The sequence below is a fragment of the Sphaerodactylus townsendi genome, linkage group LG03 (genome assembly GCF_021028975.2).
Source record: "Sphaerodactylus townsendi isolate TG3544 linkage group LG03, MPM_Stown_v2.3, whole genome shotgun sequence".
NCBI classification, from domain to species: Eukaryota; Metazoa; Chordata; class Lepidosauria; order Squamata; family Sphaerodactylidae; genus Sphaerodactylus; species Sphaerodactylus townsendi.
Genome location: NC_059427.1, coordinates 10,540,402 through 10,557,018, shown reverse-complemented (window position 1 = coordinate 10,557,018; position 16,617 = coordinate 10,540,402). Strand labels below are relative to the sequence as shown.

At 44.1% G+C, this 16,617-nt stretch overlaps 1 protein-coding gene across 1 annotated transcript; it reads right to left on the bottom strand.

The window, feature by feature from the left end:
- Positions 1-7,820: 7,820 nt before the first annotated feature.
- On the bottom strand, positions 7,821-16,177 carry LOC125428910 (zinc finger protein 664-like). Its single transcript, XM_048489619.1, is given in 6 exon segments — positions 7,821-9,938; positions 9,940-10,302; positions 11,371-11,472; positions 12,434-12,541; positions 14,892-15,021; positions 16,004-16,177. Coding segments are annotated over 6 exon segments (1,359 nt in total). The 5' UTR covers positions 16,088-16,177; the 3' UTR covers positions 7,821-9,366.
- Positions 16,178-16,617: the final 440 nt, after the last annotated feature.

Here is a 16,617-nt window from a genome sequence, read left to right as displayed (position 1 = left end):
ATTCATGGAAAAGGAAGATCCCTAAACTATATGGAAGATCCTTTTAAACTAGTATTCCAGGCAAGGAGTTCCATGCCATTCATTGTTCTCCATTACTATGGGGAGCTGTGCAAATGCATGTATGTGGATGAACACATATGAAGCTATATATGAACACATATGTAACAGACTTCCCTCTGTGATACACCTCTGAAGATGCCAGCCACAGATGCAGTTGAAACATTAGGAACAAGATCCACCAGACCACGGCCACACAGCCTGGAAAACCCACCAGAACCAAACATATGAAGCTGCTTTTTACCAAGTCAGATCTCTTGGCCTATCAAGGTCTGGAGGGTCTTCTCTGACTGGCAGCAGAACTCCAGAGTCTCAGGTCGAGGTTTCTTACAACCCCCACTGCCTGATCCTTTTAACTGGAGATGCTGTGAATTGAACTTGGGACCTCCTACACACCAGGCAGAGGCTCTACCTTTGAGCCATAGCCCTTATCTCACACACACACACACACACATACACACACACACACACACCCCTTTAATGAGTCGCTTTTGATCTCAATATAAGATCACCTTCGTGAGCAAGACAGACCTGAGCTTAAACAAAGTATAGTGCAGTGTCTATGCTGTGGGGCTAGGATCTGGGAAATTCCAAGTCTGAATGCCCACTCTACCATGGAAACTTGCTGGGTGATCTTGAGCCAGTCACATTCTCTCAACAAAACCATTTACCTCACAAAGTTGTTGTGAGCCAGTCACATTCTCTCAACAAAACCATGTACCTCACAAAGTTGTTGTGAGCCAGTCACATTCTCTCAACAAAACCATTTACCTCACAAAGTTGTTGTGAGCCAGTCACATTCTCTCAACAAAACCATGTACCTCACAAAGTTGTTGTGAGCCAGTCACATTCTCTCAACAAAACCATGTACCTCACAAAGTTGTTGTGAGCCAGTCACATTCTCTCAACAAAACCATTTACCTCACAAAGTTGTTGTGAGCCAGTCACATTCTCTCAACAAAACCATTTACCTCACAAAGTTGTTGTGAGCCAGTCACATTCTCTCAACAAAACCATGTACCTCCTCATGCTGTTGTGGAGCCAGTCACATTCTCTCAACAAAACCATTTACCTCACAAAGTTGTTGTGAGCCAGTCACATTCTCTCAACAAAACCATTTACCTCACAAAGTTGTTGTGAGCCAGTCACATTCTCTCAACAAAACCATTTACCTCACAAAGTTGTTGTGAGCCAGTCACATTCTCTCAACAAAACCATGTACCTCACAAAGTTGTTGTGAGGACAAAACGGGCAGGGATAATTACGTTGTTAGCCATTTTAGGGGCCCCTATTGGAGAGTAAGGTGGGGTACAAGTTAAAAAAATAAGTAGATAAGAAAGATCTGTCACCATCTCAATCTAAATTGGGAATGTGGTGATAGAGCTCTGAAAAAGGAAAAAGGAATCTGCCACTTTGGACCTGCAACTGAGACATGGCAATGCATAGGCCAGATTATTAGAAATCTTTTTGCTGTCCTAGTTTTTCACTGAAAAATTGACACTGATCTGTAGAATTACAGCTTTGGAAATGATGTGAAAACTGACCCTTGTTTGCTTCAAGGTATGAATCAAGCCTTTCAAGGTTGCGGTCTTCCCTTTGCTGAAAAAATATAGTTCATAGCTTTTCATCCTTGCTTCAGTTCCCTCATTTGTAATATAGGAATGGTAATAATGCTAGCCTGCCTTCCAAGGTTGTTGTAAGTGTGACTGAGGTAAAACAGTATAAAATACTTCAGAAAAACACATGTTCCTACCAAGGGCAGTTGTTACAAAGACTCCTTCAGGGACTTCTCTGCTTCAGGTAAACTGAGGAAAATACAATTACGTGAAGGCCAGAATATGTCAGCCCTCCCTCAAAAAATAGGGTTTAAAAGAGCAAGAATTTCTGCTGTACAGAACACTGGATTTCAATTTTTATTTGTTAAAAAACTAAATTGATTGTAGTGATAAGATTTGGTCAAGCCTTTTTCGATTTTTAACGATCAGCTCATGTCACCTATTGTAGAGATTATAATACATTTTTATGTCACTTCAGGCATTCATTTGAATGGAAAGGTAAACCAGAAGTAGTCATGCTAATTAAAATGTGCAAACAACCAAGGGGTGGAAGGGCCACATCTAATTCCCTCTGCTATCCCTCACAGGCTGCATTATTTCTACATCTGTTCTGGGTAAAATGGCTGCTACTTGGGAGGAGGGCTTTTGAGGAGCAGGATGTGTTTTCTAAAGGAGCCATTACCTATGTGACTTGCTTATGAGATGTTTACCAAGAGCCCAACGAGAGACATTAGTCCCTTTCTTGTGGTTCCATCCTAGCTTTGGAGGTACCCTTTAGTCACCGTGCCTAGTATCCATTGATGGTCCACTGCTCTATGAATTTTTAAAACTAATCTTCAGCTCCAAGAATGGACTGAGGCAATGTACATGTGTGGGCATGATGTGGTATCAGTGGATGAATTGTCCCATTCGGAGCACTGACTTCCTTTCTTTCTTTTAAGTGATGTCTCCTTTAAGGTTTAGCTTATTTGATTTTGTATCCCAGTCTCTTCCCAAATTAAGCCAGGCCTCATGACAGAAGCAGCAATGAAGACTTTTTCAAGCATGGTATGTCAGCTATTTTAAGAACCAGAGCTACTTTTAGAGTAAGAACATTTCTGGGGAGCTAGCATTGTGTAGTGGTTAAGAGCGGTGGACTCTAATCTGCAGAATCGGGTTTGATTCTCCACATCTCCATATGAGTGGCGGACTCTTATCTGGTGGACTGGGTTTGTTTCCCCACTCTTGCATATGAAGCCTGCTGGGTGACTTTGGGCCAGTCATGGTTCTCTCAGAACTCTCTCAGTCCCACTTACCCCACAAGATGTCTGTTGGGAGAGGAAGGGAGAGGAGTTTGTAAACTGCTTTGAAACTCTTCATAGGGAGAGAAAAGCAGGGTCCAAACTCTTGTAAAAAAATAAGTCTGTTGGAGCCCCCAAAATAAACATATTAATAGTGTACAAATCCCCACCCATCCCAAACTAGCCAGCGTGCTGGTTCAGTAGTCTATAAATCAGTGGTATTGATGCTTCAGTGATCCTGGAAGTTCAGGGGGGAGGGGGCACCTTAATTTGTAACCTTGGGAGGGCATGTAAAGAGGGGAAAAGGTAAACTGAAGATGAAAGTTGTCACTGTAAGTCAGCAAAAGCTTCTAAAATGGAAACAACTAAAACCAAGAAATAGAAAGTGGAGGGAAACAAGTTTTTTTGTTCCAGATGCTCAGACATTAAAAGATGCTCAGGCTAGGAAATTCTAGATCAGCGGTTCTCAACCTGTGGGTCGCTAATTCTCAGTCAAAATCCACTTTCTACAGGGGTCGCCTTTAAGACTCTCTGCACTAGTGCCTCTTTAGATTCTGTAAAATGGATAAATGTTAGGCTTGGGGGTCACCTAGCAACATGAGGGAACTGTGATTAAAGGGTCACGGCATTGTGGGCTGCTGAGAACTAATTTCAAGGTTCTAGATATCTGTGTTACTTTATCAGGGAATTCGTAAACCTTTCCATTGGCAGCCCAAAGAAAGGAGAAAATCACTTTGCTCCCCTGTGAATTCCTCCTCTTCCTCTAGTTTGAATTCAGTCTTTGATATTGAATCAGAACTTTTTGGTTCATCAAGGTCAGTATTGTCTACTCAGACTGGCTGCTGCTCTCCAGAGTTTTTCTGTAGAGATCCTTGGATCTTGGCTTCTTTATTGCAGCTTTTGGGAGCATCTTCTTGTCAATTTTCCAGGCTTTTCCATTTTGCTGTGATCTTTTGCAAGCCTGATTCAATACTATCTTTTTGGAAAGAGTACAACCAAACCACATTTACACAGCAAATCAATAAGAAGTTGTGTATTTTTTTGCAGGTCTGACCCATGTTGGTACCTTTTCCCTTGTTCCCATCCAAAGCCAGCATTGCCTTCACTGGACAGGGAAAAAACCCATTCATCTTCTCAGATGGTACATTAAATTTGTATATTATATGCCCATACAGATAAGTACCAACTACACTGGCTGCCGATCGAGTACCGGGTCATGTTTAAGGTTCTGGTTTTGACCTTTAAAGCTATTCGCGGCCTTTGACCAGCATAATTTTTTACGTGGACTCGGCTCTCTCTCTCTCTCCCTTATGCATTCCCCTTTGCTAGCCTCCTCCTCCGCCCTTCGTGAGGCGGACTGTCTTGGTGGATCCCTGGGTCTCTTAGGCGATCCTGCTATTTTCCACAAGGGCTTTCAGGGCTTTGGCTGCCCTGGCACTTCTACCTGGTGGAACAGGCTCCCAGGTGACTCAGGGACTTCAAGGGACATACAGAGTTTCCAGAGGGCCTGTAAAACGGACCTTGTTCACAGGCATTTCGCACAGCCGGGATAACATCTCACTTCTGTGGAAAAAACTGGCCCTCCCAAGTGGGATAGGAATGGGGTATGTGTCAATTTTAATCAGCCATCTCTAACTTTGAATTCTGACAATTCCAGTGTATATGGTTTTAACTGGGATCAGGGGTGAATCTGGATTTTAATTGTTTATATGCTATGATGGATATCACTTCCTGAGTTTCTCCTTCGAAGGGCTATAGAAATGTAAAACTTAAAATTAAAAGGTACATAAATAAATAAATAGCGACCGCTGGCCACCAGGAAAGCAATAACAGTTCTGAAACCATTGCTGCCCAACTTTCAGTTTATGCTCTTTCTGCGAAACTGCTCAGCAATTTACTCAAATATGCATTAGAAATTTTCTTATTGGGGGTGTGTGTCCAGAGATGGCATTTGCTCTGTGGCAGGTCAATGGGCAGCTTCCTACGTTTCAAAATTCCGATATGAAAGACATTTCAGTTAAATATTTTACCTGTTGTTATCTAGCTACCTGTCACGAGCATATCCCACCTTCAGAACACAAGAAAATCCTTGCTGGATCAGTCCAAGGCCCATCAGGTCCATCAGTCTGTTCACATAGGAGCCAACCAGGTGCCTCTAGGAAACCCACACGCAAGACAACTGCAGCACCATTATTCTACCTGTGTTCCACACCACCTGACAGTCTGGTGGTTCCACACCACCTAATAGTTCTGTCCCTCTGGTACTGGAGAGAATAGGCGCACATCATGACTAGTATCCACTTTGATTAGTAGGCATGGATCCTTTGCGAACACATCTGCTCCCCTCTTAAAGCCATCCAAGTTGGCAGCCGTCACCACATCCTGAGGCAAGGAATTCCACAATTTAGCTATGTACTGTGTGGAGAAAGAGTTCAGGACAGGCTACGAATGTCTCCCTCCTCCGTTTCATCCTTAGAAAGTATAGAGGAGTTTCTTGTTAGGCGAGAAAATAGCGGAAATGGACTCATTCTTAACTGGTGTAATTGGAAAGCATACGTCAATAAATCCACCTTTTTTAAAAGATAATTGCAGGAAGCTCTCTAGTGGTCTAAGGCAAAGAAACCATAAATGATCACTTCGGGAGCAGACTCTAATTCTACGGCCACTGGGACTACCTCTGTATCTCATATGACATTTGGAGGAGTTTCTATAGAGGAGTACTTATCTCTATGCGGTGATGTGTAAGCGTGGCCCAATGAACCATCTCATCACATGTTCAGTTCTGCGGTATCTCATCATGAGGAGGACAGCAAACAAAGCTGGTGGCTTATAAAAACCAGTGGCGTAGGAGGTTAAGAGCTCGTGTATCTAATCTGGAGGAACCGGGTTTGATTCCCAGCTCTGCCGCCTGAGCTGTGGAAGAGTGATATTTGCAATGATGACGGTTAGTTTCCCTTTATGCTAGTTTTCTTAGACATGCACCTGAAGCTTCTTCTTCGGCTCAAAACCAGAAGAGACGTTCAGTGGCTTTAAAGATTTACAACATTTATTCTGGCATTTATCTATTTTATTTATCATCCACCTTTCTCACAGTGACTCAAGGTGGATTCCACAATGTAAATCAAAGCAATAAATAGACATTTATTAAACCATGTAATAGGACTAGGATTACAGCCATCTGAAACCAAGGAGAGAGTATTAGACATGAGGAGTTAAAACAGTGAAGAGAATGGAATAACATATGAAGAAACTGATACAGCCAGAGCAAGGAAATATATACAGCAGACAGGTAATAACATGCTATATGCAGGAAAACAGTCTACATTTCATCATACGAGCTTTCTTGAAAACCAGGACTTCCTGGTGACAAATGGGGTGACCCTTCTATTCTAGATTGCAGCAGATTTGTCTCCCAACGTACCGTATGCGAGTTCAGTTATTCAAGCTTCCTCGTCAGACTGTATGCCCGCATCACCCCAAGTTCATTTTGGGACACAAGTGACTTCCTGAGGAAATTAGTTTATTGACAGCCTCTCAGAAAGCACCATCATGGTATCCTCATGAAACCACAGGATGCGACCTCAAGATTAACACATTCCCTTGAGGATGCTGCTTGGGTGAGACATGTAGGGAATTTCATCTGAGTAATAAAATAAATACCCATTTTGTGCCATTGGACTTGGCTTTATTTTTTTAATCTCCTGTGACTGGTGTGACCGTTTTATTTCTCCTTCCAAACCTGATGACTACCCCACTTTGGCTCTCAAAATGTTCAGCAACAGAATGGCTCTCCTTGTTTGTGTTGGAGTAAGGTGACGGGCACTGGGGGAGAAGGGAGCACTATAGTGGGGTGCTGTGTGGTTTCCGGGCTGTATGGCCGTGTTCTAGCAGCATTCTCTCCTAACGTTTCTCCTGTGGATCCTCTGAAGATGCCAGCCTCACAGAAACCACACAGCACCCCAGTGATTCCGGCCGTGAAAGCCTTCAGCAATACGTTGAGCACTATATTTGTATGTTATCTCTTAATGAATGAGGGACACTTTTCTCTGACTCCTCTTCCTGTGCCATTTGTCCTCTTGCTCTCTCCTTGTGGACCTGCCATCTACAGTTTTCCGCTAGGAAGCCAGACCATCCTTTAGCTGCGCCATTATTTTGAGGAGTGGCGTATGCAGCCGAGTGCCGCCTTTGGTGCACACTCTGGTTTTTTTGCTACTCCCCTCAAGAGATCTTCTTTATCTCACTTACTTTTAGGAAAGGAGCAGGTTTAGCCTGCCTTCGTTCGCGCTGTTCGGTTCTTTTGGGAACTATACTTCCCAGGAGCTCCTGGGAAATGGTAGGAATTGCTACCAGGCCCATAAAACGAGGTGGTAGCTCTTCTCCGGCTGCCCATTCCTAAAAGTAAGTGGGTATGTGTGCCGTAAATGTGTGTGCCAGGAAAGCACCGCAAAAGGGGGGGCGCCACCGGGGGCATGCCGTGCAGGGCCTGTGGATTTTTTCCACTCTAATGCGATCTGAAACTGTGCATTACGCCTGGTGCATTGCGCACCCCCGGTCCCCTGGTGGCTTCGCCACTGCATACATGCTACTGGATTAGCTGGTCATTTGTTATGTAACATTATTTAAATTAAACGTCTCTCTCTTTTTGATGGCAACATGGATCTGAAGTGAATACCTCAATGCATGCATGTTTTACCTTTTCTCAGTATGAACTTCGTTTGGAGTTTATATTTTACGTTAGCTTTTATTACGCGGCTCCTTGCTTCTGCGGGATCAATTTTCTTCTGGTTCCTGCCAAGGCGTCAGGCGCAGCGGCATCCAGGTTTCTTTATATTAATCAACATGAATATCCCCAGTAATTTGCTCACTAAATACAAGACTAACTGCACAGAAACAATATCAAAAATACCTATGAAGACAAATAAAGGCATTGTAAGGGGGGGAAGAAGGTTTTAATAACAGCAGCAATGAACGATAAGTCCAGAACACAAGACGTTACACCAGACCAGAACTCAACAGTAAACTGCATTAAGGCCCATCAACTTGAACTCTAGTAAAATATTTTAGGGGGCATGATATAACCAATAACTAAATTCCTACACTCAGCACTGTGCCCGCAAAGCCTGATCCTGCCCATATACTTACTCAGCAATTATGCGACTTCTTTCAACAGGACATACTTTCCAGCAAGTGTACGCAGAATGGCTGAGCAGCAAACTTACTTTTTCCCTGCATGGATAATTAACTTCAAGTGGCTACCTGAAACAAAATAGATCCTCAGGTTTAAATGGCAGAAAGCTATTCTGGATAAATACGGCTAAATAAATAGCCATATTTATTTAGCTGTATTTATTCCAGGTTGAGAGGTCTTCTAGAGACACAGTTCAGCATACTGACACTTCAGACAAGGAGAAAATGTCAGCAAGCTGCCCCATGACAGGCAAGGAAGAAAGCCGAACATTTCATGAACATTTGTTCATTTCACCCAGAGGATAGCATTTCTAATTCACTAAAGATGTATACTACAAACGTTAAACAGCCCGGAAAACCCACCACAACCAGTTAAACAGACTGGTTGTTTTCCAGGCTGTGCGGTCATGGTCTGGTAATCTTTGCTTCCAATGTTTTGCCTGCATCTATGATTGGCATCTTCAGTGTCATGTTACAATAAGATGTCTTTCACTCCATGGCACAACGTGGAGTGATTGTGTTGGAGTTGTGTTTGAAGAGAAACACATCTCACCATGATGTGCATCTGAAGATGCCAGCAATAGGTGTGAGTGAAAAGTTAGGAGCAAAAACTACCAGACCTTGGCCACACACTCTGAAAAACCCACAACAGCCAGTTGACTGCAGCGGTGAAAGCCTTCGACAATGTTATAGAGATTCTACACCAGTTTACTTGCCATGATTGCCTCAAAGAATTATGGGTATTGGAACTGAGTAAGAGTGCCAAGAATTTTCTGTGAGAGAGCCTTATTTTCCAGCACTACATCTGTTAAGGTCCCCTGGAGTAAAGACCATTAAACCTTTTAAGGTTGTAGATATGCCAAAGTGCTTGGGTTCCACAAAGATGAGTTTCAAAGAACAGAAGAGGAACTATGCTCTGAAATCCAGATTTACACGCTGAATTACCTGCTCAAGCCCATCCCTCCATCCAAATATTAGCTTATTCAATAGTCCAGCCCTCACTACTGGTTTCTGCTAAGTGCTACCTACAACAGACAATTACATCACTAATGAAGCATGTATACAAATGGAACTTATCCCCACTATTCACATTTTTTAGTATTTACGTTTCTTTCAATACTGTTTCCATAAATATGCATTAGGAAAGATTCTCATCGGCTCTTAAGACGTTTCCCAAAATGCTTCCATGGCAGGACTTTGTCCACCCTCTGAAACCTTGCAACGGTTTTCTTCCTGAATTCTCAGCCATGGAGTGGGCACATTGGAGTCAACATTTAGAGTTCTACTTAAGTGCTTCTTCCATGTATTTTCTTGTGAATCGAAACATAGGAACTCTGACTGAAGCATTTACCACATTCAGGACATCTATAAGGCTTTTCCCCAGTGTGGATTCTGTGGTGCACAGTAAGAGCTGATTTATGAGCAAAGTTCTTTCCGCATTCATAACACTGATAGGGCTTTTCTCCAGTGTGGATTCTCCTGTGGGTAATGAAGGTGGACAGAAGGCGAAAATTCTTCCCACACTCCAAGCACTTGAAAGGTTTCTCTCCTGTGTGGATTCTTTGGTGAAGACGGAGAGATTCTTTTTCAGTGAATCTTTTCTCACACATAACACACAAGTAAGGTTTCTCTCCACTGTGACTTCTGTGATGGGAAAGGAGATGTGACTTCTGACTAAAGCTTTTCCCACACTCTGTACATTTGTAAGGTTTCTCTCCTGTATGAGTTCTCAGGTGTCTAATGACATTTGATGACTGAGAGAAACTTCTTCCACACTGAGAACATATATACGGCTTCTCCCCTGTGTGGGTTCTCTGATGTTTGACAAGATCTGCATGCCGAGACATGGTTTTACCACATTCAGCACACTCCACAAGATTCTCCACTGCGTGGCTCGCTGATGATTTTGAGGTAAGGCATCTGACAGAAACTTTTCCCGCATTCCTCACATTTATAAGGTGCTTTGCCTGTGAAGTTTTTCTGTAGTTGGTAAGTCAGTCTGTTCCGTCGTTTGGTTTTGCCAGGTAGGTGCAAAACAGTGTCTTCACATTTCTCCGAGAGTGCTTTGTGAGTGGAGTATTTTGCTTCTCGCTTTGTGACTGAAATTTTTGCTTGCTTTTTGGCCTTACGCTTGTTCTTGAAAGCATCTCTTGTATCAGGAACTGAAAGAAGATTCCCATTAGGTCTTGCATCAACATCATTTGCAACCTCAACTTTTATCACTGGGACGAAAAAGAAAAGGCAGACATGATTAATTTCACATAACTGACTAAATGTATCTGATCACTCATTAACATATCCTTCTTCATGTATTCCTGAATCCTTAGATTGGAAATGGAATATGTGAACCAACTCCAGTGAAAGGCACTGTATTCGGGGTTATCTCAGGTGAAATTAAACTTCGGCCTGTAGCTCTAGAATTATGTTGGTTCATTCAGTCATACGAGCCGTCGCTGAATGTTGCAATAAAAGATGAGGGAAAGCAGCTTAAAGAACAGAGTGACTTTCCCTTGCACATACTCTGACAAAATGAGTAACAAGCCACACAGTTCCTGCAATGAAACAGCCCCCAGAACAATCTGTTGGGGGACCAGTGGAATGCAGAAAGAGAAGGGGAAGGTCTACTCAGCAATGCCTGCAGATGGTTGGTTACATGTCATGATCTCTAAGTACTGAACTGGATGGATGCAGTGGAGATTGGGGGATACATTTCAACATACCAGAACAAAAAACCCCCAAAACACCATTTGACTGGAGCCAAAAAAATCTGAACCCCGAAATTTTTTAAAAAATTCAGCGGGGTGTGTGTGTGTGTGTGATTCACGGTTCCTTAAGGGCTTCAGTAGAGGAAAATGCTAGCAAATTTTTCTCTGTGCAATTCTTAGATCTGACATAGATCCGTTTTAGTCTATGAAATATTTTTGTGGGGCTCGGGGGAGAAAGCTGTTTTTTAAGATAGAGATACCAAATCTTCAGCATAGCTGCTGGTCCCTATCTTTAGAAGGATCCCCAAATTTGGTAAAGATTGGGTCAGAGGGTCCAATTTTATAGGCCCTCAAATGGAGGTAAAATTGGACCTCCTGACCAAATCTTCACCAAACTTGGGAGGTTGGAAGGGTCACCAGCAGCTATGCTGAATATTTGGTGCTTCTATCTCAAGAACACCCCTCCCTGAAAAGATGTTCTATAGACTAAAATGAACCCATGTCAGACTCAAGAATTGCACAAAGAAAAATTTCCCAGCATATGAAGCCTATGGGGAATATTTGCGGGGCTCTGGGGAGAATTACCTGCTGGTAGTTCGGCTTCCTTGGAGTCCTGGGCAAGCTCCTCTTCCACTTTCACTACAAAAGAGTGGAAATTATCTTTGGGAACAGACGATTCTACAGCAACTGCAGAACAAAAGAGAAAGTGACTACTTCAGTTAATCTTTGTTTGTTTATTTACATTTTACTACACTTCTACCCCACCTATCCCTGACCATAGCCAGGCTTGGGGTGGCTCACAACATTAAAACAATACATACGTGTACAGCTCTGCAATAAGATTCAAATATCCTCATCGATGGCAAAACTATGGGACTTCATGCAGCCTACAAATAACATTCCTAGTCTCCCTCTTGTACATTTTCCAACGGCATCGTAGTGCCGAATGGGGGAACAGGGGACAGACAATGAGACAAAGACCGAATAAAGAGGCACACAAATTAAAGACCATAACACCAAACAATCAATAATATGATTATAGATAGTTGGTGGTTAGTGATTGGGAGGCCAGCACGATGGTATGGGGCCTCAACTAAAAGCCCGGTGGAACATCTCTGTCTTGCAGGCCCTGTGGAATGGGGTAAAAGCAGCAGTGCCGTAGGAGGTTAAGAGCTCATCTATCTAATCTGGAGGAACCGGGTTTGATTCCCAGCTCTGCCGCCTGAGCTGTGGAGGCTTATCTGGGGAATTCAGTTTAGCCTGTACACTCCCACACACGCCAGCTGGGTGACCTTGGGCTAGTCACAGCTTCTCGGAGCTCTCTCAGCCCCACCCACCTCACAGGGTGTTTGTTGTGAGGGGGGAAGGGCAAGGAGATTGTAAGCCCCTTTGAGTCTCCTGCAGGAGAGAAGGGGGGATATAAATCCAAACTCTTCTTCTTCTAGGATCCTGATGACAGACAACAGAAAATTCCACCAGGCTGGTGGAAAAACACCGCCAGGCCAACCTAGTGTCCTTGGCCAAGATATGTTTTACCCGAATTCTGTCATTTGTTAGACAAAACTGAAAAGGTCAAATTCCTATACACAAAATCCTAAGAAATGCCTAAAAATGGCAGCTTCATTGTATCACTTCCCCCAATCCTTACCTGACAAGAGCACACCTGCACACTGTCTCAATTCCTCACAGTTGTGGAGAAAGAACATTTCTCTTGGATCCTGCTGAGAGCTGAGGAACGGCCCAGGAACCCAAAGTCCTTCCAGGGGGAACAGAAAAGTTTTGTGAAGGCATGTTGTCATTCTTCAAATGTTTATGCACAAATAATGGGCCCACGGCTGATTTGTGAAGAGAAAACTATTCCTAATACTCCAGCTACCTACAAGATACCTGTCCTGAAAACGGAACCAAGCTTTAAACAGTCACACTGTTAGGATTGTATGAAAAGGAGAAATTGCAGGGTGAGGCAGCAGATTTTGCAGAGGTGTGAAATGAAAAGCTAGGATGTCCTGTCTATTTTCCAGGCCTACAACAGTAAGAGGGGATCCAGTCAGGGCAAAAGAATACTCAAACTGTATGAGGGCAAACAGCCCCTTGTTCTTTCAAATGCCCAGATATTCCCTAAATTGCAGGATAGTGAGGGGCCACCAACTCTCAGCCATCTTAGGCCCACTGAGTGCTCTGAAGGTATCTAATAGTTCAGGATAAAGTGGATGTGGGCCTGGTTGTAGGCGCAGAGGACATTCTGAGGATTTCTTAAATCCATATAGAAAACTGCCATTTCTCTATTTTCAGAGTCTTTATAATTCTGTGCTGTAATCATAATCAATTGAATGAAATGCATGCAGGCCTCTTGCTCTTTGCCCTTCTTTCCTGTTGCTACCCAGAACAGTAGCAGCCTTGATGAAATACCCTTTGTTCTAACTTACCGCTTTGGAAACTAGAAGATGTTAAACTATGTTGTTTTTGAGGTCTTCTTGTTCTCACTGGCACCTTAAGTCTGACCTTTTTCTGATACAAACTAGAACACAGCCAAATGTTTAGGCTCTTTGTTTAGATAAGTAGGGCAACCAAGAACAATTCTGATAAGGTGATGCTGGGCCTTAGTTCACAATACGTCAAAAGCGTGAACTAATGACACTCTCCAATAAGGGCATCTGCTTATCTAAAACGTTTTGGGTAAGGGGCTGATCTCCATTCTCTTTAATGATTGATTGCTGATGCTAACTTTGGGGTGTAGTCTTTCTAATGGTACTATTCTGAGGTAACCTATAAAAACAAGAAACTTCAGCCATTTTGGTGTGGCTCCTCTGATGCTAGCTTGCCCTTTGTTGGCCTGAATAAAAATTATTTCTTTAATTTTATTTCTTGTCGGCTTGAGCTTTTTGGGCTTAAATTTCTTATCTAGTTACCCCGCGGTAACACGGTCAATGCCTCGCTTGGCTTCCACTGGGACCTCCTCTGAACTGGGCATGGGAGGACTGAACATTACCACAAGAACCATTTCCTTCCCCAAAGCCCTCTCTCATTGCCAGGGTGCCACCTTCAATATGTCCTGCTTGACTTCCCAACCCCACAAAGGGGCCTCTTCCGTGCCTGCCACATTGAGTTTTTGGGACAATAAAAGGTGGGCATTCTCCCCACTTTCACAACCTTGCCAGGACATTTGCAGAGGGTGCCTCTGAAAGGCCAGAGAAAGCGATCTTTCCCAGCTCCTCTCCCAAAGATCTTCATGTCTGAACCTTTTTACATTCCCGTGGATTCAACCAGGGACTTTCCCCATGCAGATCAGGAGTTCTGCTAATGAACTGGGGACCCTCCTTCTATCCAATTTCTAGACTCCTCCCCAATATTCCTGAGCCTCTTGTGGGAGAGATGCCAAAATGGAAGGACTGGGCAAGAGAAACGGACCTGCAGGGCTCTGCTAGGGGGCGTTCAAGTCGGAATGGTTTGTTTGCATTTGTTTGGCGGCCTGTGACACACGTGGAAGGAGTTACATTTTGTCTTCTGTGATGGATGAGCACTCAAGTGAAAGAGAGCCCGTGGAAGATGATCATCCCCACCCACACCACCCACACCCCTCGTACCTTCGGGACCATCTTACCCCATATGTCCCTACATGGCCCCTGCGTTCAGCAGAGGCCAATTTACTGGTGGTTCCCAATGACACGGCTGGCCCCGGCCAGGTGGAACACTCTTCCTCCAACTGTGCAGGCCCTGTGGGATCTTGGAGAGTTCCACAGGGCCTGTAAAACCGAGTTGTTCCACCGGGCTTTTGGGGAGGCCAGCCACTGATGGTGTGCGCCCTTTTTGTCTATTCCTTTTAACATTCTGGGAGCTTGCGACATCTGGATTTACCGTCCCCCTCTCTGGGAGGGTTTTATTGATAGTTTTAATGCTGGACACCAAGTAGTTTATGTGGAACGCTGTAATTTTATGTTTTAATGATGTTTTGGCTCAATGAGTCTATATTATCTATTTATTGCTATTGTTGTTTATGTAGCACTATTTTGTTGTTCACCGCCCAGAGCCCTCAGGGGATAGGGCGGTATATAAATATGATAATAAATAAATAAATAAATTCATGGGAAAATATGAAAGGTCCTTACCCACAGAAACCGCAGACACATAGTTTTCATACATTACTTTCCAGTAGAGAGCTCTTTGAGCGGTATCCAGCAGAGCCCATTCCTCCTCCGTGAAGAACACTGCTATCTCCTCAAAAGATACTGGGGGCCTCTGAAAGACAAATGTTAGGGAAGGGCCTGATTTCCAGAAGACAGTTCCACCAGGAAAAAAAACAACAACAACGCTACAGGCTATACAAGTTTGCAGCAATTTTTTTAAAAAACGATTACTCCAAAAATACTATTTTGCCTGTCTTGACCTAGCAATACAAGGTGACATTTTCACACAATGATTCTGCCTTGAACATCTTTGTCTGAAACAGGTGTCCGGTGCTACTCTAAAGCTTGCATCCAGTGGGGCTACATACAGTCCTTGCATTTTTGTTCTATTCCCTGCTTGCTACACAGCTAAAATCTATTCAGACCAAACTGTGATCAATGAAAGGAGAAGGAAGGAAATGTGGGCTCAGTACAGAAAGATGCAGGTTCCATGGAAACTTGCTGCGCCGGCCACACGCTTTCAGCCCTGACCCTGACAAGCATTTGGAAGGGAGTCCTGCAAGCCATATTAGGGTCATGGTGCAGAGGTAGGCAGTGGCAAGCCAACTCTGAATGCCTCTTGCCGTAGAAACTTATGGGGTTGCTAGGAGACAGCTGCAACTTGAAGACAAAAAAAAAAGATGCTTCTTGCTGCGCCTGCAATCTTTGAACTGCATCTCAAAAGATCTGGGGCTGAAAAGAGGAACGAAATGTACTGCAGACAGGCTTCTACATAACAAGCCGGAGGGCACATTGAAAGACATAAAGGGGGGGTCATTAGAAAGTAGAATCAATTGGGCCAGGTTGCATGAAACTTACAGACAAGCGCGTTGGCACGCAAGTGATTTCTGTCTGGCAGCCCCCAGACAAAAGCCCCCTACCCCACCCCCGCATGTTCCCCACTGGCTCATCCCTCCCTCCCTCCAGCTCTTCCTGCTTCTTCTCTTATTGCCTCCTTCATTCAGTTCATCCACAAGCCTCCCCTCCCCCGCCCCCCAACCCCCATTGTTGCACAAGGCCTCTTTGGGGGAGAGGGGAGGGAATCACACACTCACTATGCCTTCCAAGATGCAAAATCCAAATTCCCCCTCCCAACGAGGAAGATGCAGCAGAGGAGGAGAGTCCCAGTTTAATGCCATAAGGCTCTCCTCGGGATTTGGAAGAAAGCTTAAAAAGAGGCTGAAATGTTTTTTTCCACTGTCTTTAATTCGGCGTCTATGCCCAGAAGATCCTAGACGGACCTCTTTCCGGTTCGCAGGGGCTGCTGGGAAATGTAGTTCGCAGCCGGAGGAGGCGCTGCAAGGATAAAAGTTTGTCTTCCCCATCAGCTCCTGGCTCTGTTCGGGTGTAGGAGGTTAAGAGCTCGTGTATCTAATCTGGAGGAACCGGGTTCGATTCCCAGCTCTGCCACCGGAGCTGTGGAGGTCTATCTGGGGAATTCAGATTATACACTCCCACACATGCCAGCTGGGTGACCTTGGGCTAGTCACAGCTTCTCGGAGCTCTCTCAGCCCCACCCACCTCACAGGGTGTTTGTTGTGAGGGGGGAAGGGCAAGGAGATTGTCAGCCCCTTTGAGTCTCCTGCAGGAGAGAAAGGGGGGATATAAATCCAAACTCTTCTTCTTCTTCTTCTTCTTCTTCTTCTTCTTCTTCTTCTTCTTCTTCTTC